At 42.8% G+C, this 22,172-nt stretch overlaps 1 protein-coding gene across 1 annotated transcript in view; it reads left to right on the top strand.

The window, feature by feature from the left end:
• The window catches only part of LOC134214580 (putative sodium-coupled neutral amino acid transporter 11), a 142,719-nt gene that overhangs the window by 115,693 nt on the left and 4,854 nt on the right, over window positions 1-22,172 (top strand). The window contains exon 4 of the mRNA XM_062693921.1: window positions 14,228-14,342. Within this exon, the coding sequence (XP_062549905.1) occupies window positions 14,228-14,342 (115 nt within the window). The remainder of the gene's footprint in view (window positions 1-14,227; window positions 14,343-22,172) is intronic.

Consider the following 22,172-nt stretch of genomic DNA (forward strand, 5'->3'; position numbering starts at 1 on the left):
TAGTGCATAAAGAACTGTAGTCCAGTGTAGTTAATCCATACTCACACTACATTGTATTCGCCGACCAATGTGCAGAATGCAGATTTCCGTTGGGGGTCGTACATATATTACGTAAGCACTTATGGTCTGTCTGTCTGTTGTTTTCTTACGCACTACATAAACAAAAATCATTTGTATGGAAAAAATCCTACATGGGGGGAGGGGGGTCGAAAATCCCATAAAAATTGCTTACGTAATTAGTGTACGACTCCTTACCATTTTTTTTAAACAATGACATGTCTTATGCCTTGCGTTCATTTTTTCCATGATGTCATAGAAAATGGTGCACAGAACTTTACTCTTAATCACACCGACCACAAGAAAATTCGCATACATCGAAACGTTTTTCTATCACCACAATTTTTGTAAGGACGTGGCCGACGCTATTGTTAATTTCAAATATTATTTATTATTTAATTTGTATTATGAAATTGGCTAATTAGTTACATTATCGTTTGATTACCATTCTTGAGTTTGTTTCAATTTTGTTTGAACTACAATCTCCGAGTTATGAATAATATCGTAAAAATGTCAATTATGATGCACGTGCATCACTTAAACACACTCCACATACTTTGTAGTACATTTTCTAAGTATTTAGCTTCAATCATGCAAACAAAAAAAATTGAAATTTTGAATGAAATTTTTTTCCCGTTTTTGGCAACATCCCCATTTTGGCAACATTAAAATCCGGTCGTGTTGCCAAAATCGGGAAGGGACTGTAATGATTAAAACAATAATGGATTTAAAAATGCGTGATTTATTGCTCATCAGATATTTTTAAATAAAGTGAGAAAAATATTAACGAACTTAGTATTCAGAAAGAATATAGAATCGGCATTCTTCCATAAGTTTAAGAAAACTAGAACCATACATCTGAATTTCAAAACAAATCCTCTCTGAAATAATATTTATTATAAAATAGACAGAAAAATCAATATGCAAGCTTTCTCCAGGAATTCCTTCGACAATTGCTCCTGGCATTCTATCCGAAATTCTATCAGGGATTCTTTAGGAATGCCTCCAGTAACTTCTTCGGCAGTGTCTTCAGGAATTCCACCATAAATTTTGCCGGGAATTGATCCGAAAATTCCACCATTATTTACTCCAAGAAAATCTTCACGAACTTCTTTATAAGTTCTGCAGAATTCCCTGCAATAATTCAAATAATTTCGTGCTGTTTCCCATAATTTTTAGGAATAAGAATATTCCGTGGAAATTCCGCAGAATTGCCAGTAAACATTCCTGAGAATTTCACGAAAAATCTTCGAATTTCTTGTGTAAATTCCATAAAATTTTCCGTGAATTGTTTCGAATAATTTCTTGTGAAAATTTCAAAGAATTTCTCCAGGAATTCCACCGGAAATTTATACAGAAACTAGTTGACCCGGCAGACGTTGTCCTGCATAGTAGGTGAAAAAGGGCGCTGTAAACTTCCCATGCAAAGTTCGCATAGGAATCACAATTTTAGTTATTCACGGTTTGCTCAACCTTACTCGTAATTTTCCTATTAGGAAATATCATATAAACCCGTCGGAAACTATAACGAATGTTTCTGCTGAAGAAATGAAAAAAATCCATCCAGCCGTTTTCGAGTTATGCGGATACGAACACAGACCATTTCATTTTTATATATAAGACTAGCTTTATGTACCCGGCCTTGCTCGGAATTGCCAGTTTGATTCGCAGTTTTTTTTTCACAATCGGAAAATGAATAAACCAATTGGTCAACAGGATAATTGCGTTATCTTATCGATACTTCATCATTTGATCAAAAGAAGGCAGATTTCATTTGAAAACATTGACTGATTTTGAAGAAGGGAGCAAACCCATAATCGCCATATTCCGGGCAAACGTTTATTTCTAAAGAAGGAAAAACATCCACCGATGCCTTATTCCGGGCAAACGTCTATTTTAAAAGAAGGGATCACATTCACCATCCAGAAGGAAACACATTAATCATTGCTTGTCACTGGGCAACCATAATTTCGATAAATGGTTAAATTGATCGATAACTAAACAATACAATAATGGGTTCAGAAGTTAGGCTGGAGCATACACAAACATACAAACATTGAGTTTTATATATCTCGGGTACTTATTCAAAGGACGTATGTGATTTTGTAAACAAAGATGCATACGTCGATTTGTCAAATATGATGGCACTCCTACGCAAACCAACACAACGAACATGTAGCCGAAACCTCCCCCTACCTGTATGTGGCGATGGTTTGCGTGGGAGTGCTATCAGATTGCAGAAATCAACGTTTAAATTTTTGTTTACAAAATCACATACGTCACATACGTTGAATAAGTATCCGAGATATATAGATAGCTAATAGCTATATGTATTCGGCTTTGCTAGGGACTGAAAAGTAAATTATTCAATTAAAATGTCCAATGCTGTAGCACAAAACCCACAGAGGTAGATCTACCGCTCATAGAATTGTTCCTTTGTATCAATCTATTTTTATATATTTGTTTGGCCCTTCTACCTTTTCAATAAACATCTTCCAAAAATAGAGAATAAGTGTACCAAATCTGGTTGTAATTTATCCTGGGAGTTACACTGAATTGCTCATTTTTTTAAAGACAACCCTTCCCCATAACTTCCCTTTTTCCCCAATGACCCTCCCACCTCCTTTGTTATCTTCTCCTTGGGATAGAAAATGTGTACACCAATTTTGGTTGAAATCGGTCCTGGGAGTTAGGTGTTACACTGAATTGCTCTTTTCTAAATACAACCCTTCCCCTTACCCTCCCTTTTTCCCAATGATCATACCACCCTTTGTTATTTTCTCCTTAGGATAGAGAATGTGTGTACCAAATTTGGATGAAATCGGTCCAGGGGTTCAAAAGATACACTGAATTGCTTGTTTTCTGAACAATACCCTCCCCCAGCCCCTCCCTCTTTCCCAAATTACACTTCCATATGATCGACTACTCTTAGTGAATATGTGTACAAAATTTGGTTGATATGGGTACTGGGGTTGGGAGTTACACTGAATTGCTCGTTTTATAAAGACAACCCCTCCCCCATACCCTCCCTTTTTACAATGACCGCCCCACCCGCTTTGTTATCTTTTTGTTTAGGGTAGAGAATGTTTGTATCAAATTTGGTTGAAATCGGTGCAGGGGTTCAGAATTTACTCTGAATTACCCGTTTTCTGAACCATACCCTCCCTCCAGACCCTCCCCCTTTCAAAGATTACACTCTCATATGGTTGTCTCCTTATATTGAATATGTGTACAAAATTTGATTGAAATCGGTCCTAGGAGATGCAAGTTACACATAATTGTTCGTTTTCTGAACAAAACCCCTCCCCTTTTCTAAATGACCCTCCACCCCTTTGTCAACTTCCCCTGAGGATAGAGAACGTGTGTACCAAATTTGGGTGGATTCGGCCAAGTGGTTCAGAAGTAGTTAGCGAACATACATACATAGATTGGTTTTTATATATATAGACTAGTCGACCCGGCAGACGTTGTCCTGCATAGTAGGCGAAAATGCGCGTTGTGAACTGCCCATGCAAAGTTTCCATACGATTCTTAATTTTAGTTTTTCACGATTTACTCCATCTTACCCGTGATTTTCACATGAGAAAACATCATATAAACCCGTCGGAAACGATAACGAATGTTTCTGCTGAAGAAATGAAAAAATCCATCCAGCCGTTTTCGAGTTATGCGGATACGAACACAGACCATTTCATTTTTATATATAAGATTATACCGAAAATGAAATCAACAATGGAATTTTCGGAGGAATTCCTAGATTAATTCGCAATGAAATCCTGAAAGAATTCCGGTGGAAACTTCAAGATTTCCACTGGTAGATCCTCCAGGAGTTTCTCCGAAAATTCCTCCTGGAATTCTTCCAGGAGTTCCACCGGCATTTCGACCAAGAATTTCTCTAGGATTTCCTTCGAGAATAATTCCGGTAGTTCTATCGGCAGTTCCTCTGAAAATTCTTCCGGGAATTTCGGCAAAATTGGAATTTATTTAGGCTTCTTCAGGAATTTATATAGATTTTCCACCAGAAGCTCCTCCGAGAATTTCTCTGCGAGCTCCTCAGGGAATTCTCCGGGAGGTCCTCTGATGATGATGATGGTTCAGCTACAAACCCTAACAAAGGTTTCAGCTAGACGAGATTTGTCCATAAGATGAATTCTCTTGTTTCCGAGAATGCTTGTGGTTGTCTCCCAGGGGTTCCTTTGGAAATTCTCCCGGGAGTTTCTTCAGAAATTCTTCCAAAAAATTCCTACGAGAGTTCCTCCGGGAATTCCTCCAGCAATTCATCTGGGAGTTTCTCCGGAAATTCCTCCGGGAGTTCCATCAGAAGCTATTCCAGGAAATTATTCAGGCTTTTTTCAGGAAATCATTTAGGCTTTCTTCAGAAATTAAGCTGGAAATTTCTCCCGAAGTTCTTCGGATAGTTTCTCTGCGAGCTCTAGGAATTCTTATAAGAATTCCTCCTGAGATTCCTCCGGGAGTTCTTACGGGAGATCTTACGGGAGCTCCTCCGGCAGTTCCTTCGGGAATTTCTCCGGGAGTTTCACCGGCAGTTTCTCCGGGTGTTTCTCTGAAAAGGAACTCCCGGTGGAACTTCCAGAGTAATTTCCGGAGGAACTCCCGGGGGATTTTCTAAAGGAATTTCCGGATAAATTATCAGAGGAATTCTCGGAGGAACTGCCGGTGGAACTTTTGGAGGAATTTATTGAAGAACTACAGGAAGAATTTCCGGAGGAAATCCTGGAGGAACTCTCGTAAGAATTCTAGGATGAACTCCCAAAGGAACTTCCGTAAGAATTCCAGGAGGAACTCCTGGAGAGGAACTCTCGTAAGAATTCTAGGATGAACTCCCAAAGGAACTTCCGTAAGAATTCCAGGAGGAACTCCTGGAAGAATTCTTAAAAGAACCTCCCGGAGGAATTCCCGTAAGAACTCCCAGAGAAATTCTCCGAGGAACTTCTGGAGGAATTTGTAGATAAATTCCTAAAGAAATGCTAAATGAATTCCTGGATGAAATCCTGATTGAATTCCCGAAGGAACAACTGGTGGAACTTTAGAGGAACATCCGGTGGAATACCCTCGAGCAGAGGTTCCCAAACTGTGGGTCGCGACCCCCAGGGGGGTCGTGGGCTGTTCAGTGGTGGGTCGCGAAAGACAAATTTTAATTCATAATTTTGTTACTGTTAAGAAAATTATTTTGACCTCAACAGTAAGGTCGAAATACGTATCTGTCAAGGTACAATCAAGTGGTAGAATCAAATGGGATGGAACAAACTCGTCTTATGACAAATGATTTTGTTCCACAAATCTATTCCATATTTAGAATTAGGATCTAAGTAATGATTGGATGATTAAAGAACAACAAACCTGACAAGGTCAACGGCCTTTTTTGTCTACGATATTTGGGCAAGTAAAACGAAGTCCTATACAATCCAAATCTAAACCCCGAACCCAATCCAAAACCAATCCTAATCCAATTCGAATCTAATCTAAATCAAATCCAAATCTATTCAAAATCCTAATCCTAATCTAATTCAAATCCAATCAAATTCAAATCCAATCCTTATCAAATCGAAATCCAATCTGAATAAATTTCAAATCCAATCCAATACCTTAAGAATTTCTGGGGAATTCCAGGAGAAATTCATGAAGATATTTCTAGAGGATTTCTTGAAGGATATTCTGAAGTAATTGCGAAAAGAATTCCAGATTGGAATGCTAGATGATTTCGCTATTGAATGTTTGGAGGTATTCCTGGAAGTAATCCCGGAGGAATTAAAGGAAGAGTTCCGAGAGGAATGCCCGGAGAAGTTCCTAGAAGAATTTCCGAAGGAATTTCTTATAGATTTACAAGTGAAATTATGGAGCTAAATCGGAGGATTTCCATCATAATTTTTTGAAGAAACTTCTGGTAGAAATTTGGGAAGAAATTCCGTATGTATTCTTGACGGAACTCTCGAATGCATGCCTGAAGGAAATGTCGGATTCTTCCTGAAGAAAGAATAGCCGAAGAAATATCTAGAAGCAGATCTTGAAGAGAAGAAAATAAATCTTCAAGGAATTTCCTCGTGAATTTGTGGGGGGTTTCTAGATAAGGAGGAATTACAATTACATGAGAAGGATTTTCGAACGATTTTCAGAGGAATTTGTGGATAACTTTCCGGAGGAATTCAGAAGTTCCCAGGGGAGCTTCTAGAAGGATTTCAAGGAGAATTTTTGAACCCAAAATGTTTCGAGTTGTTTTGAACTTTCATATATTATGGATCCTGGATGCCCTAATAAGTTTTGGGAATCTTTTGAATTTCAACCACCTATTTCTGTATATGATTGGATCGTAAAGTGCACATGTTTGAGGAAATTCATTTCAGTACCCGTTAGATCTTTCCACAATTTAGGGAGGGCAATAGAGCTGGGCCAGCTCGTGGTTCATCCTTCATCGCCAGACCTCGTCTTCTTACACACCGCAAAAATGGTCCTAAGTACCCGTCTCTAGAAAACTCCGAGTGCTTGCAAGTTCTTCTCGTGCATTGTCCTTGTTTCATGTCCGTAGGACTACCGGTCTTATCAGCGTTTTGTACATGACACATTTGGTGCGGTGGTGAAACTTTTTTGACCGCAGTTGAGGGATTCCAAGCAACAGCATCAAAATTTAAGAAAATTTTTAATTCATGATTTTCTATTGAGTTGAAACTGTGCACAGTTTTTCAATTTCATCTAAATCGTCATTTTTCGATATCAAATCTTCATATTGAGTCACGACTAACTTTTCAAAAGGGTGTATGTGAAAATGGTTCAAAAATATTTAAAAAGCTGCACAGCAAAAACGGAATGTTCGATTGTTATGATTTTTTCAGCAAAGTTAGACAACTAAATGGTAATTCTTAAGAAAATGTGCACAGCAAAAAAAAAAAATTTTTTTGCCTTTAAAAATATCATTTTGTCACAAAACTCAAATATCTCAAAACCCTATCTTTTTTTTTTAGGGAAAACGGTCCATTATATTAGCTATCTACCATAAAAATTTGGCGATGGTAAACTAATAAACAAAAAAGTTATGACATTTCAAACATTTCACAATTTTCACATATAGTAAACAAAAAAAAATTTCCGTGTATTTTTTTTTTCAAGAATCGCAGTTTTATGCTGATTTTATTGTTAAGGGCCTTGCGTGAGTTAAACAAGTTGTTTGTATGATATTCCATATTTATGTATTCATCGATATTATGTATATTATATGTATAAATATTATATGTATAAATAAATAAAAATGAATTAATATTATCCTAAGTATTAAATTAAATGTGGCAGTTACACAATGTTGTTATAGAAACTCTAAGAGTTTTGGGTTTGAATTTTGGTATGGGTTATGATATCATGAAAACAGTTTATTAATACTTATTTTTTAATTTTTTTTATTCAAATTTTTTAAAATATCGAACGCTTTTGAATTATTATCAGCACAGTTTGAGTATAGTTTTGCTTTAATTTTATTTTCCGACAATGGAATGAAACAGTGAAATTTTGGGTTCCTTGGATCGTTTTCGCGTTATTAAATTGCTCGCTGAGCTCTGAAGCCTTTATTTCGTACTCTTCAGTAGTAGTAAAACAAAATGATAATTTGGTTAAATCTTTTTCTTTTCTACGATTTGCCCAATCAAAAGTTCTTTCGCAGTTTTAATTGGATGCTCACGTTCTTTGGCTAAACTTGCTCTTGTGGCCATGCGCTTTATTGTTCCTCCAATAGCATCACAAGGACCTTTGCCATGTGATGTAGCAAAAAATGCCATTCTGCATCAATTCCGTACATTGATTTAAATTGACATAGGCTCGAAAAATTCTTACGATTTTTGTACTGCGACGCTGCTCCATCAGACATGAAATATATCTTTTGACTCCTTTATGCTTATCAACGCGTAAAAGTTAATCATTTTCAATGAACAAGTTTACGGATACTGAATCGTGTCTTAAATCTTCGGAAATTATAATAAAACTTAAGTGTTCAATTTGCGTACTTCCAATAAATAACGAATGGATGAATTGTGGCTTGTTGTACGTTCCAGTGATGGGACTGCACTTTATCTTGCAATACAAAGCTGTAATTTTCAGAAAAATCACAAATGACTAAAAATTCACCATTTTGTAATGTATTTTTCGTATTTTTTAAAAAGCTGGATTGTTCTGTTTAAATGAAATCGTGAGGGATTAAACTTTCTAATTTCAAGCAAAAATATGACACAAACTCATCTACAGGTTTTACAATAGTTTCTATGTCACACCTATCCACCCATTGCTCAAATGATAACTGATCAATATATTTTCTTCAAACTCAGCGAATAAAGTATTTTCCAATGATGAAGAATCTGGACAATCCGAACAAGATCGTAGATAGCAATTTGATGTTGTATTTTCACACAAAAGACTACCAGTTAACATTTTAATATCCTTTGTTAAATTGATTCTTTTCAAACTATGTAAAATAAGATTAATATTCTCATGGGTTGTGCACACACACATTATGTGTTCCTGAATTGGAAAGAAGCTTACATTGCCTTGGCCGAAGGCTTGCAAATGAGGAAAACCTATTTTAATATTATCGTGAATTTCCTTGAAGCGTGTGTACGCTTCTTTCAAAGTCGTCATCATTAATCGTTTTTGGATTGCTTGACGCTTTCCATCTTTTTACTGATACATAATCTTTTGACCAGGCATAGCTCGACTTACTTCATCATCTTCAAAATATTGAACTACTATTTCTTTTGTCTCATCTGTTAATGCAGTACTAGACCTAGTATTTTTGGTTGAAAGACAGTTATTCTTCAATTGTTTTGCCTCTTTTACTGTATTTCTATTGGTTTTGAACTCATCAATGGCATCCTGAATAGACCACGAACTTGGCAGCATCGACAAAATCAATAATTTTTCTTTCCTTGTCGTGGCTGCATTCGAGAACCTTTCCTTCATATTTATAATTACCTCATCGTAGTCTGTATTTTCCACATCATCAGGTCCTAATTTGAAGAGGTTTCTTCGTACAGCTTCGTTTATTTCACGGTATTTTTTCTCCGGGTAATAAACGTAGTCCATCTTACTCCATTTAATCGGAGTCACTTTTATCCCAGCTATGCCCTCGTTAAAGCGTTCGATGTTGACCTTTTGGATACACTCATCTTCCGATTGATTTGTTGAAACAGATTTCGCTGATGGTACGGTGGCAAGGCTCTCAGCACTTAATACTTCTGGTAATTCCTCAGTTGTTGTCGATACATCTGGCAATTCCTCAGTTGCTGTCGTTTTCGAACTTCCTGCGCTCTGCTCAACCGATGATATACAGATTGCTCTTTTGTCAACGTTTAGACGGCAGGACGTGCAAATGCGTAAATTTGTATTCAATGTGGACATTGGAGCATAACCAGTCGCTTTCAGTTTATCTATGGTGCTTTCGGTGAGATTTCGTAACTCTGTTGAACACTTTTTCCATCAAACGGCCTACAACAGTTGAGAAAGCGGCTACTCATGTTGTTCGTAATATTTCAATAAACAAAATCACTTTTAAGCTTTTACTGACTAGTTTGGTGTCATTTGCTTGACTGAAGAAAAAAATTACTAAAAGCTCTTTACCAACGTTACAAGTAGTAAATTTTTTGCTTTTTCGTGAGCATTGTCATGGTATGTACCTATCATGCATTTGTTGTTGTTGAAGATACCCGTTTCCTCCCGATCATAAAGTCTATTCTCTAAGAGGTATATTTTTTGCAGGTAAACTATAGACGTACACGTGTATATAAATCTTTGATTTTGCAGCTTTTGTCTTAAAAATAACATTTCTGATATGTTTCTATCAACGTTATTATCAACAGGTTTCAACACTATTAAAAGAATTTTTCGCCAGTCACGTGCAATGAAAATTATGACACTATCAATACTTTTGATCACAACACTGGATCGTGTCTAAGTTTCTTATAGATGCTATGAATAATTAAATCAAAATATCACGAAAACAACTTGTTCAAATCACGTCCCTTAACAATAAAATCTGCATCAAACTGCAATTCTCGAAATAACTTACACAGAAAAAATTTTTTTTTTACTAAATGTGAAAATTGTGAAATGTTTGAAATGTCATAACTTTTTTGTTTATTAGTTTACCATCACCAAATTTTTATGGTAGATAGCTAATATAATGGACCGTTTTTCCTAAAAAAATTACGTTCGAAAAAAGATAGGGTTTTGAGATATTTGAGTTTCTGTGACAAAATGATATTTTTAAAGGCAAAAAAATTTTTTTTACTGTGCACATTTTCTTAAGAATCACCATTTAGTTGTCTAACTTTGCTGAAAAAATCATAACAATCGAACATTCCGTTTTTGCTGTGCAGCTTTTTAAATATTTTTGAACCATTTTCACATACACCCTTTTGAAAAGTTAGTCGTGACTCAATATGAAGATTTGATATCGAAAAATGACGATTTAGATGAAATTGAAAAACTGTGCAGAGTTTCAAATATTTTCGAAATGGTCGCTCAGGATCGACTGACATGCCCCCGTGGAATGCCTCAGTTGCTTCTGGAACCGGTAGTAGCCTTGACATCCACAGATGATTCATCTGCCTTTTTCACTACTAACATTATTATCAGCAAGGATCCAAGGTAGACGAATTCATCGACCATCTCGAAGGTATCCCGTCTATCGTAACACTGCTTCCCAGGCGAGCCCTATCGCGCTCGGTTCCGCCCACAAGCATGTACTTTTTCTACGATGCGTTCACCAGCAGTCAACTTTTGTTGCTTCACGTTTCAGACGGGTGTACAGTTCTGCCACCTTTGCAAATGTTCGGCCGACAATGTCCATGTCATCGACGAAACAAACAAATTGACTGGATCTGTTGAAAATCGTACTGCGGCTGTTAAACCCGGCTCTCCGCATGACACCTTCTAGCGCAATGTTGAACAACAGGCACGAAAGTCCATCACATTATCTTAGTCCCCGGTGCGTTTCGAACAAATTGGTGTGTTCGCCCGAAACCTTGCACACCATCCACCGTTGCTTTGATCAGTTTGGTAAGCTTCCCAGGAAAGTTGTTCTCGACCATAAGTTTCCATAGCTCTACGCCGGCTATACTGTCCTATGCCGCCTTGAAAGTATTGAACATATGGTGCGTTGGGACCTGGTATTCACGGCATTTCTAATGGATTTGCCGTACAGTAAAGGTCCGTTGTCGAGCGGCCGTCAACAAAGCCGGCTTGATAACTTCCCACGAACTCATTCACTAATGGTGACAGATGACGGAAGATGATCTGGGATATCACTTTGTAGGCGGCATTAAGGATGGTGATCGCTCGAAAGTTCTCACACTCCAGCTTGTCGCCTTTCTTATAGATGCATATAAACTCTTCCTTCCACTCCTCCGGTAGCTTTTCAGATTCCCAGATTCTGACTATCAGTTTGTGCAAGAAAGTGGCTAGCTTTTCCGGGTCCATCTTGATGAGCTCAGCTCCGATACCATCCTTACCAGCTGCTTTGTTGGTGTTTAGCTGTTGGATGGCATCCTTAACTTCCCTCAAGGTGGGGGCTGGTTGGCTTCCTTCGTCCGCTGAACTGACGTAGTCATGTCCTCCGCTGCCTTGACTTTCACTGCCTGTACTCTCAACGTCATTTAAATGTTCCTCGTAGTGCTGCTTCCACCTTTCGATCACCACAAGTTCGTCCGTCAAGATACTCCCATTCTTATTCCTGCACATCTCGGCTCGCGGCACGAAGCCTTTGTGGGATGCGTTGAGCTTCTGATAGAACTTGCGTGTTTCTTGAGAACGGTACAGCTGTTCCATCTCCTCGCACTCCGCTTCTTCCAGGCGGCATTTCCTGTCCTGAAAAGGCGGGTCTTCTGTCTCCGCTGCCGTCTATGACATTTCACCACGTTCCACGTTCAGCAGGGTACCTTGCTGCAGCGCGACCACCCTCGTGTCAACCTAGTTTGTTACCTTAGACGGATTGAAGCTGAGGATGAGTAGAAAAAAAATTTCATGGCATAGTTGTGACATGTGACAATGACGTTTCCCAAGGCTAATATAACCTGCAGAGGCTCCGCAGCATTCAGACGTAAACGAAATAGGCGCTGTATAAACCTTAATTTTCCCGATGTGGCCTTTTACGAACTTTAAAAGAGGCAGACCGAAAGGCTCTCGGGATTTCCAGGCGAAAAGAGCTGTCCAAAATACATCTAAATGCTTGGTCAACTCGTCATCATAGCTTATGTGAGGAAACATCCATAAATTACGTAACGCTTGAGAGAGAGGGGGTTGCCTGGAGTGTGACGATCCATTCAAAATTTTCAAATGCTTCATACAACAAGTGTGACATAGAGGGGTTGAAAATTGCAAATTTTTGCGTTACGTATTTAATGGATCTTCCTTTGGAATAGTTTCTTTTTACACAATTACAATACAATGTGACACAATAATATAAAGTCAGTCTAAGCTATCTGCGTTAGAATTACATATTTGCAATTATTTTTCTCCGTGCCGTGTAATCAGATGTCCGAAGTTTGAATCTGTATGCCAGGGATAAGAATCCAATGCCAGCTGTTGTCCAATGTTTAAATTAAACAGAAGCCAGACTTTATGGCTGGAATGGGTATTAGAACAGTGTGATTTAAAATCTGTGGAAACAAATTGTAGTGGAAAGGGCTTAGGTACCGAAGCTTCAATTTGCGCGGTACACTTAGTGTTCAAGAACGGCAAAACATCATCGTCGTCCAGTTTGCTATACCAAACATTTCGCTATCTGTTTGTCGGTCTACGAGTATAAATTTCAGTAATTCCTCACGCCGATTTTTTTTTCTGATCCTCTGTGATAACAGCTCTGTGACGTGACACACATGCACATGGATTTACGAAACTCAATTTGGTTAACAATCCTCAGTCGTTCATCTCGTGAGCTTGATAGTTAGTACGCATTCATATGCAAATAATAAATTTGGTAATTTGCATAAGGTCGAAAATGTTGTACAAAGCAAATATGAAAGTAAAACAGTATTTACATAAATGATTTGGTATTCGGTGCATTATGTGTTAGTGAATGCGTAAGGTACATTTTATCAGCGATGTATTCCCTGTTTTTCCATTCATAAATTTGGCAGTCATTTAAATTTCCCTATTATTTAATTATTCATAACCAAAATAACCAGAGCATGGAAAAAACGTCTCGAAATAAACTCCGCATATTAGAATTTTTCAATTCCCATTTTCCCACATAGTAAATTGCTCTCAACCTACATCAAGCAAAACCCCCTGAAGGGGGTTTCTATAACGTTTCTTTACCGCCTACAGCGGTAATAGACCAAACAGCCCATAACGTGCCGTCACACTTCATTCATTAATCCATCGCTCGTTGGTGATACCTGACCGATTGTGGGGTCGTTTTGTGTGGTGAGGGAACGTGCTGACATAGAGGTTCCTGCATATTTAATACCAACACACCTGTTGTGGGAAACTCGAGCCTAACTACCAACCCACGTGGAATAATATCGGGGAATATGTGTAGGCTTTTCTACCGCAAATGCGTGAATGGAACAGAGGTGGATGAAGGTTTTTCTACTGTAGAGCAAATCAGTTCCTTGATGTGGGCCATTTCTTCCGTGTAAAATTTTATCAAGCATCAAAACATCAAAACTAATCATTGAAATTTGATCATAACTCGATCAAACATGAAACGCAGCTCTAACATTGTACATTGCCAACAAGGACACGTTCCCAATACTGCCCTAGGGCTGTCACTGAATGGGTATTGTGTAGGCAATAATACCACCCTTGCTTGCTCGCATCCACCCGGTATTCTGTGCAAAGTGCTCCGTTCAGAATCACTCCACTCCATTCAAACATTTAATTAAGGCAAATTAAATTCTCGTCCGTCCCGACTGGGGCTATTTGTAGTTTTCGATGTTTGACTTCATGTCCAACAAACCCGTTTCAATGTTTAAGTTTGGACGTTTGACGTTGATTGAAACGGAAGAATGGACAGATTGAGATGCGAGATTGCCTACATCAGGGCATGCAATCAGGCGGAATCTTCAGGTTACTCATCTAGCATAGGGTCGTACATTTCCTCAAGAAGCAGCAAACTTGAGAATGCTTATAATAGTTTCGGTGTTTTGTTCTCTTTCCATCCTCTGGTTTGCAGGTGCGGTGTGGCCATCTAAGTGGAAGGTTCAGTTATCCCGGCGTCATGGAAGCTGCCTACGGCAAGGCGGGCTACTATCTGCTATCGTTGTTGCAGTTTATGTATCCATTTCTCGGTAGGTATGGTTAAAGGTTTGTGTAGGTACCATCAAATGTACGTAAGTAAAACAACGAGACGTATCCAGTTTCGAACCACAAATCATTTCACGCTCACGTGCTCGCAGAAGTTTCAGGCAATACATAAATAGTAAAGCGAATGTGAAAGGTTCATATAAATATGAGCCATCTCAAAGAAACGGGATGGAATTTATACACATGTACATCCGATTCTTTGTTTACACGGGGGATGCGTACCGTGAAAAAAAAGTTTTCAGTTCAAAAATTAAAAATACGTGTCAAAAAGGTTTTATGATTTCTCGAAAAATTAAGCAAAATGGAGCAACTTTGCAAAAAATGTTTATGGATTTTTTTTACACGGCCGTGTAAGAAAAATCCATGCCAAAACAGAGTCAGAATTTTCTGTGAAATTTTTAAAGAATATCCAAAGTATTTCCAGTAGAAAATTGGAACAATTTACAAATTACCTGCCTTGGAAATCGAAGGAAATCCCAAAGAAATTACTGTGGAAACTTTAGAGTATTTCCCGTAGAAAAAAAAAACTTGGAAGCATTTCCAGAGGATTAGATTTTTCGGCGGATATTCTGTCATTGTCTTAAAACTATCCGCCGATTCATGCCTAGAATGTCTCTCGGCGTGACACCTACACTTTTATTTAGCTGGTATAAAGATTATTTGACCAAAAGTTATACTTTTAACTACAAAAACAATGGCTCGAATCACGATTATCCGAACCCCCCCTTATCCGAAGTTATTTTGTTTCAATGCTCCGAATAATCGAGTCTGCTCATGTATTGCTATGGTACATGTGTAGTGGACGGTGCTCCCAGACCCGAATATTATCGAACCGGAACCCCCGTGGCTTTCCCACGAAAAGAAAGGTAAGAACACCAGAAAAAGGATACGGAGTGTTTTAAAATCTTTCATCGGTAAAATTGAATACGCTCTATTTTAAAATTGTAGTACTTTTCTGTAAATAATTCTTCTCCTATCGAACTGAGCATCAGTTCGATTTGATTCATGACGACATTGAGCAAACAGAATCTACCTCTAGCCCAGGTGATTTGATCCATGCAAAGAAGCAAAGGATCCCGTCAATTGTGGTATCTGTTGCCGAGTTTTCTGGCTTTAGGAATGAGTTTTTGGGTAACCTTCAGGGGATCAAGGTTTGCCAGGAAGGGTGACTGCCGCTTGTTACCTGAATCCTTTGACGATCGCAAACGACTTCTTCAGTATATAACTGAGAAGCGGCATAAATCCTTTACTTCATACTTTTTCAAACATATTATTAAATCTAGCAGAGTTCAAATGCGTAATGATCTATCGTTGGTAGCAGGATCCGTGTTGCATAGGGTGCCAATGAAAATGACATTTTCGAATTTCCAAAAACGACTTTGCTCACAAGTTTCATTACCACAAAATATGACCCCATGCTAAATTTGAGCTCAATCGGACATGATCTAGGGGTGCCTAAAATTCATAGTCAAATTGGTAACATACACGCAATCACACAAGCTGCATCCCGTGATACCGTGCGGTAGGCACTTCTCACTCTGAGGCACGCTAGCCTGTATACACTCTCCAGCTTCTTTAGGTTACGTTCGACGCTAAGCGCCGAGGCCCAAGCTGGGCCGCTGTATCTAAGAGTAGGTACGGAAACCCCAGCTAATAACCTGCGTCTGCTGGAGCACACCCCCGAGCTATTTGACATCATCCTGGATAGTGCCGCAATAGCTGTCGAAGCTCTCCTGCAGGCGTAATCTACGTGACTGCCGAAGTTCAGTCTATCGTCGATCAACATCCCGAGGAGCTTCACCTCCCGCTTGGAAATGATCTCACATTCGCCCACGCGGAACACTGCCTTCTGTACCGACTTACGTACCGACCCAGCTGCTTTGAGCTCATCCATTCCTCTACTAAAGCGATCGCGTGGGCCGCCGTCAGTTACACCTCAACAAGCGACTCTCCGTAAACCTCCAGCGTTATGTCGTCAGCGAAGCCAACGATCTTAGCACCTCGGGGGAACTTCAGTCTTAAAACAATTTCTTACATAGTGTCCATAGCACCGGGCCCAGGATAGATCCCTGGGGGACTCCTGCGGTGATAGAAGCACTACCCTCCTCTTCATCGGTCTCGTATAAGAGTACGAGATTCTGGAAATAGCTTTCCAAAATGTTGTACAGGCCCACCGGAATGCCCAACCGGAGTAACGAGAGCGCGATGTCATCCCAGCATGCGCTGTTGAATGCATTCTTGACGTCGAGCGTCACAATCTTGACAGGCTGTTCGTACCTTCGGTGTACGGGGTCAGCCTGTTGAGGATGATCCTCTCAAGCAACTTCCCAGTGGTATCCAGTAGGCAGATTGGTCTGTACGCCGATGGGTCACCTGGTGGTTTCCCGGGCCTCGGCAACAGCACCAGCTTCTGTCTCTTCCACCTATCAGGGAAACTGCGCTCGTCGAGGCATCTCTACATGGCTGTCCTGTACATGTCTGGGTTTGCCATGATCGCTGCCTTCAGAGCGAGGCTAGGTACTCCGTCGGGCCTCGGAGCTTTGTTCGTGTCAAGGGTTCGGGCCAGCCCAAGGAACTCTTCGTTCGTCACTGCTGCCACTTCAGCCGCACTCGCGTTCTGCGGTGCTGGAGGTGGCCAAGGACTTGTGGCATGGGACGGGAAGAGAACCTCGATAATGCGATTCAAGCTTTCCGGCAACTGTTCGGGAGGCGCCAGCCCTCCTTTGGTCTTCGCCATTACTATCCTGTAGGCATCGCCCCAAGGATTAGCATTGGCGTTCAGGCATAGGTTGTCAAAACACTCTTACTACTACTGATGGCCTTGTTAACGGCCAACTTCGCAGCTTTGAACATCAAGCGGCGTTCATCCCTTAACTGCTCAGTCTGCATCCTTCGCCTAGCCCTAAGGCAGGTTGACCGAAGGTCTGCGATTGCTGCACTCCACCAGTCTGCTGGAGGTCTACCGTTCCTCGGTGGTGCCCTCCTCTGCATGCTGGCATCGCATGTACGTGACAGGACAGCTGTCAGTGCGTCCCCTGTAAGACTGTTGGTGTTACCCTCCAGTGCCAGTGCCGCGGTGAAAACTTCGCTGTCGAAGCTTTGGGACTTCCACTCACGGACCTGACGGGGATTCCTCAACCTCGGTTGCTGCACACCACAGCTGATCACGCAGCGGATGACTAGGTGATCGCTGTGGGTGTAGCCCTCATCGACCCTCCAGTGCAGTCCCCAGCAGCTACAATAGAACACCTCGTTGATCTTAGCTATGGCTTCGACAGGTGTGTGTACGACCTCCGGAAACCGGCCCGTTGTGCAGATCCCCGCCATCTTGGAGTCGTCCGCGACCCAGTTTCCGTTATTGGCAGGGACACGGTACTCAGAGACCGACTGCCACAGCAGCTGCTGGGCAGTAGCATAATAGTTAAGATTCAGCTGGCGATTTCTTATTGCCACCACCGAAAGGACAAGTAGGTCCACCCATAACATGGTTACGGGCTTGCTACCTACTAGCGCAGATAAGGCACCTTGGTGCTTTATCGCAGGCCTGCGCAAAATGTCCTTCCTCTCCACAACGACGACACAGGTTGCTTCGGTCCGGCCCCTTGCACTCCCATGACTTGTGACCAGATTCGAAGCACCTAAAACACTTCTCGACTAAAGGTGATTGGAATATGCTTACTGGGCATATTGACCATCCCGATCGTCAGGACCTTTTTGGTGTCCGCTACCGGTAACTTGAACCAAGCTACCTGCGTGCCAAAGGGCCCACCTTTAAGACGAATAGAAGACCGCTCGACTTCTATATCGCACTGCGCCTTTAACGATGAAATGAGGTCCTCTGCCTCGGTGACCTCGTTCAGCTGTTTACACCGGAGGGTCACCTCGGTGCCCAGGGACCTCACTTTCACTCCCTCACCCAGGACCTCCTGTGCCAACCTCTTATAGGCGGTACCGCTCGCCTTTGCTCCACGCTTCAGCACCAAGATCAGTTCACCTGCCTTGGTGCGTCTGACGCTTCGCACGTCCTCACCCAGTGTCGAAAGCTTTTCGGCCCCTCGCATGGTCTTAAGAACGTCGGCGTACCTCTATTTGTCGGTCTTGACCAACGAGGGATCACCTCTGTCCCTAAGTTTCCTTGCGGTGTGAGGACCCTCTTCCCTCTTCTTAACTCTGCTAACGAGCTGCCAGGGATTTTCGGTCCGCTGAGCAGCCGTCGCAGAGTGGCTACCGTCACCCTGGGGTTTAGTAATATGGGTCGCACCGTTGCCCTTTCCTCGTGGTTTCGCCTGATTGGGTGCCCTCTCTCGACGATCGGGCGCCCTATCGAGCTTAACGTTACCGGACCGACCCTCTGACTGCTGCCAGGCGCGTTTGGAACGCGCCGCAGTCCCTCCCTCGCCGACACTCGAGGTGGTGCCAGTCAGCTCGAGGTGCTGCCAGTCACCGTCGATACCTTCCTTCCAAGGAAGGAGAAGGGTTCTGCCGGAGTACGTGTCTCCCCCTTCTCGCGTCCAACCTCCCTCCTGGTGAGCGTGCCATGCTCGCGTTTTACCGCTTGAACCGACTGTCGAAGTACCAGAAGTTTCTGTTTCAGATCCTTGGTGATATTGTTTCGACCGCTCGTGAACTCGATGATCTCATCGAGCTGCTTGGCGACTAACCGGATACCGGTTAGAGGCTCGCCTGGTGTGTTGACTGCCTGAGCATCGCTCTGGCTGTCAATCCCTCCCGCTGGGGTAGTGCTAGTCCCGTGCAAACTAGCTACTACCTCAACACCGTTCTCCTCCCTAGTGGGAGGAGACCTCGCTAGACCCCTACTTGCGAAGGGACCTCCCGCTGCGCCTACGGCGCCCTTACCTTTGGAAACTGGAGTACTTGACATAGCTCATGGGTCCCCCTTGCAGCTGCCATCGAGTCCTACTGAAGTAGTCGCCTCTGTGATCTCATGGTTGTCTACGCTTGCGAGCAAGCAGGGAGGCCATGCGTGGGTTGACACTCTCGTGTTCAGAGGCAGATCGGCGTTAGTCAGGGAGTTCATCTGAGCCTACTTCTGTCTGGTCACCAACCAGGCAGCAGGATTGGACAGCGTGCCACAAGGCCCGCCACGGTTTTATGGGACGGAAAGCAGCCCTGCCATTAGTCCACCCGCCGTTTCGAGTCGGTTTCACCCGGCTTTACTAAGGGAGTAGAATGACTCGGCTGTCAGCCCTCGCAATACACAATATAACAGTATACTAGAACACACAACCTTTAACGCGCCTGCCATAACCGAAATTGAGACTTGAGTCTAAGTCTCAATGCGCTCCCGTCGTCGTAGTCCATTTAGCCGCCTAGCCCTTCAACTGACATTTGATACGCTATCGTTTCCAGTGAGCACCGCGCGGAGGCGAACTACACTGCCCGCCGACAAGATGGAGGTGGCCAATCCCAAGTGCGCCACAGTTGACAAACATCGGGCCACCACAAAGGGCTGCCCAAAGCGAGACGAATTCCTGGAAATCCGGGAGAAGGCTTCCACCAGTAACCTTCCGAAGAAGAACCGTGCAACGAGGTGAACTATCCGGTCATCGCGGCTCCCCGTCGAGCGATTCCAGTCCTCCCACCGTTACAACCGCACAAGCGATTGGCAGCAACAGCTGCGTCGGTTCAAACTCCTGCACCGCCAACTCCATGCTCCAGTGAATGGCCCCCGCTCCCTCCTCGTGGATTCCGCCGACATCAAGATGAGCATCCTCTACCCCCGGAGGATTCCGCTCCGCTCTACAACCCGGAGCAGCTGGCTCCAATATTCAGCCAACTTACGACTCGGCTTAGAAGCTGCAAATCCCGGTTCGACCAGATCTACACTCTGGGCCTTTTGGTCAATGAAAATGGCTACTAGGTTGGGTCTGGCAAATTGGAACACTTGCTCGCTCTAGAGCAAAATCGTCGAGCTCAGCGATTTTCTTCAGGAGAAGGAGATTGACGCGGCTTTTATCACCGAAACCCACCTGAAGCCCGAGGTAAGTGCAACAATTCCGGGTTTTAGACTGGTGAGGTTCGATCGAACAAGCTCCAGAGGGGGAGGAGTGGCAATCGCCTTGCGAAGCAACATCGCCTGTCTCCTGCTGCCGGACTTCAAGCTCAAGTCGGAGTCGTCACTTTCATCGTGGCTTACCATCCCCCACAAGCCAAAGTCGACGATGGCACGTCGACCGAGAATCGAAGGGATATAGTCAATCTTACCCGTCGACTAGCACCAATTGCAAGGGAGTTCGTGGGGCAGTACCAGGCGGGTTTTATGGCGAACGCTCCACCACGGACCAGGTGGTCGCCATTCATCAAGTACTGCAGAAATGCCGCGAATACAACGTGCCCAAACATTCCATTCATCAATTTTAAAGCCGCATATGATACAATCGATCGGGACCAGCTATGGCAGCTAATGCACGAACACGGATTTCATGATAAACTGACACGGTTGATCAAAGCGACGATGGATCGGGTGATGTGTGTAGTTCGAGTTTCAGGGGCATTCTCGAGTCCCTTCGAAACGCGCAGAGGCAATGTGATGGTCTTTCGTGTCTGCTATTAAACATCGCTTTGGAAGGGGTAATACGAAGAGCAGGGATTAACACGAGTGGTACAATTTTCAATAAGTCCGTCCAGCTATTTGGCTTCGCCGACGACATAGATATTATGGCACGTAACTTTGAGAAGATGGAGGAAACCTACATCAGACTGAAGAGGGAAGCCAAACGGATCGGACTAGTCATCAACACGTAGAAGACGAAGTATATGATAGAAAGAGGTTCAATAGAAGACAATGGGAGCCACCCACCGCGAGTTTGCATCGGTGGTGACGAAATCGAGGTGGTAGAAGAATTTGTGTACTTGGGCTCACTGGTGACTGCCGAAAATGATACCAGCAGAGAAATTTGGAGACGCATAGTGGCATAGATTGAATAGAGTTGGCCAATGTACCAAACTGACAATCTACAAAACGCTCATTAGACCGGTAGTCCTCTACGGACACGAGACCTGGACGATGCTCGTGGAGGACCAACGCGCACTGGAAGTTTTCGAAAGGAAAGTGTTGCGTACCATCTATGGTGGGGTGCAGATGGCGGACGGTACGTGGAGGAGGCGAATGAACCACGAGTTGAATCAGCTGTTAAGAGAATCAACCATCGTTCACACCGCGAAAATCGGAAGACTGTGGTGGCCGGGCACGTAGCCAGAATGCCGGACAGTAACCTGGTGAAAATGATTCTCGATAACGATCCGACGGGCACAAGAAGGCAAGGTGCGCAGCGGGCAAAGTGGATCAATCAGGTGGAAGATGACTTGCGGACCCTCCGTAGACTGCGTGATTGGCGAGGTGTAGCCATGGACCGAGCCGAATGGAGAAGATTCTTATATACCGCACAGGCCACTTCGGCCTTAGTCTGAATAAATAAAATAATACTCGGCGGCAGGGGCAGTTCATCATCGCCGGAGACCTGAACGCAAAGCACCAATCGTGGGGAAACACCGTCTCAAACCGGAACGGAGTCGTCTGGTCCAACGACGAACAAGAGGGCCACTACACCATCCTGAGCCCTGACAGCCCTACCCGGTTGACACGGTCCGGGGCCCATGCAAAGCTTGGCATCTTCGTCACGAACATGCACGACCACGTCTCCTAGCAGGTCGTCTTCTAGGAGTTCAGCTCGGACACTATCCGGTGGTGGCGGAAGTAGGAACTTCAGTAAATCGGCACGAGATAACCCAACGAAACTGCCATCGAGTGAACTGGCAGCGGTTCTAGCAGTACGTCGACAACACCATCGATT

The sequence above is a fragment of the Armigeres subalbatus genome, chromosome 2, assembly GCF_024139115.2.
Source record: "Armigeres subalbatus isolate Guangzhou_Male chromosome 2, GZ_Asu_2, whole genome shotgun sequence".
Taxonomy (NCBI): Eukaryota; Metazoa; Arthropoda; class Insecta; order Diptera; family Culicidae; genus Armigeres; species Armigeres subalbatus.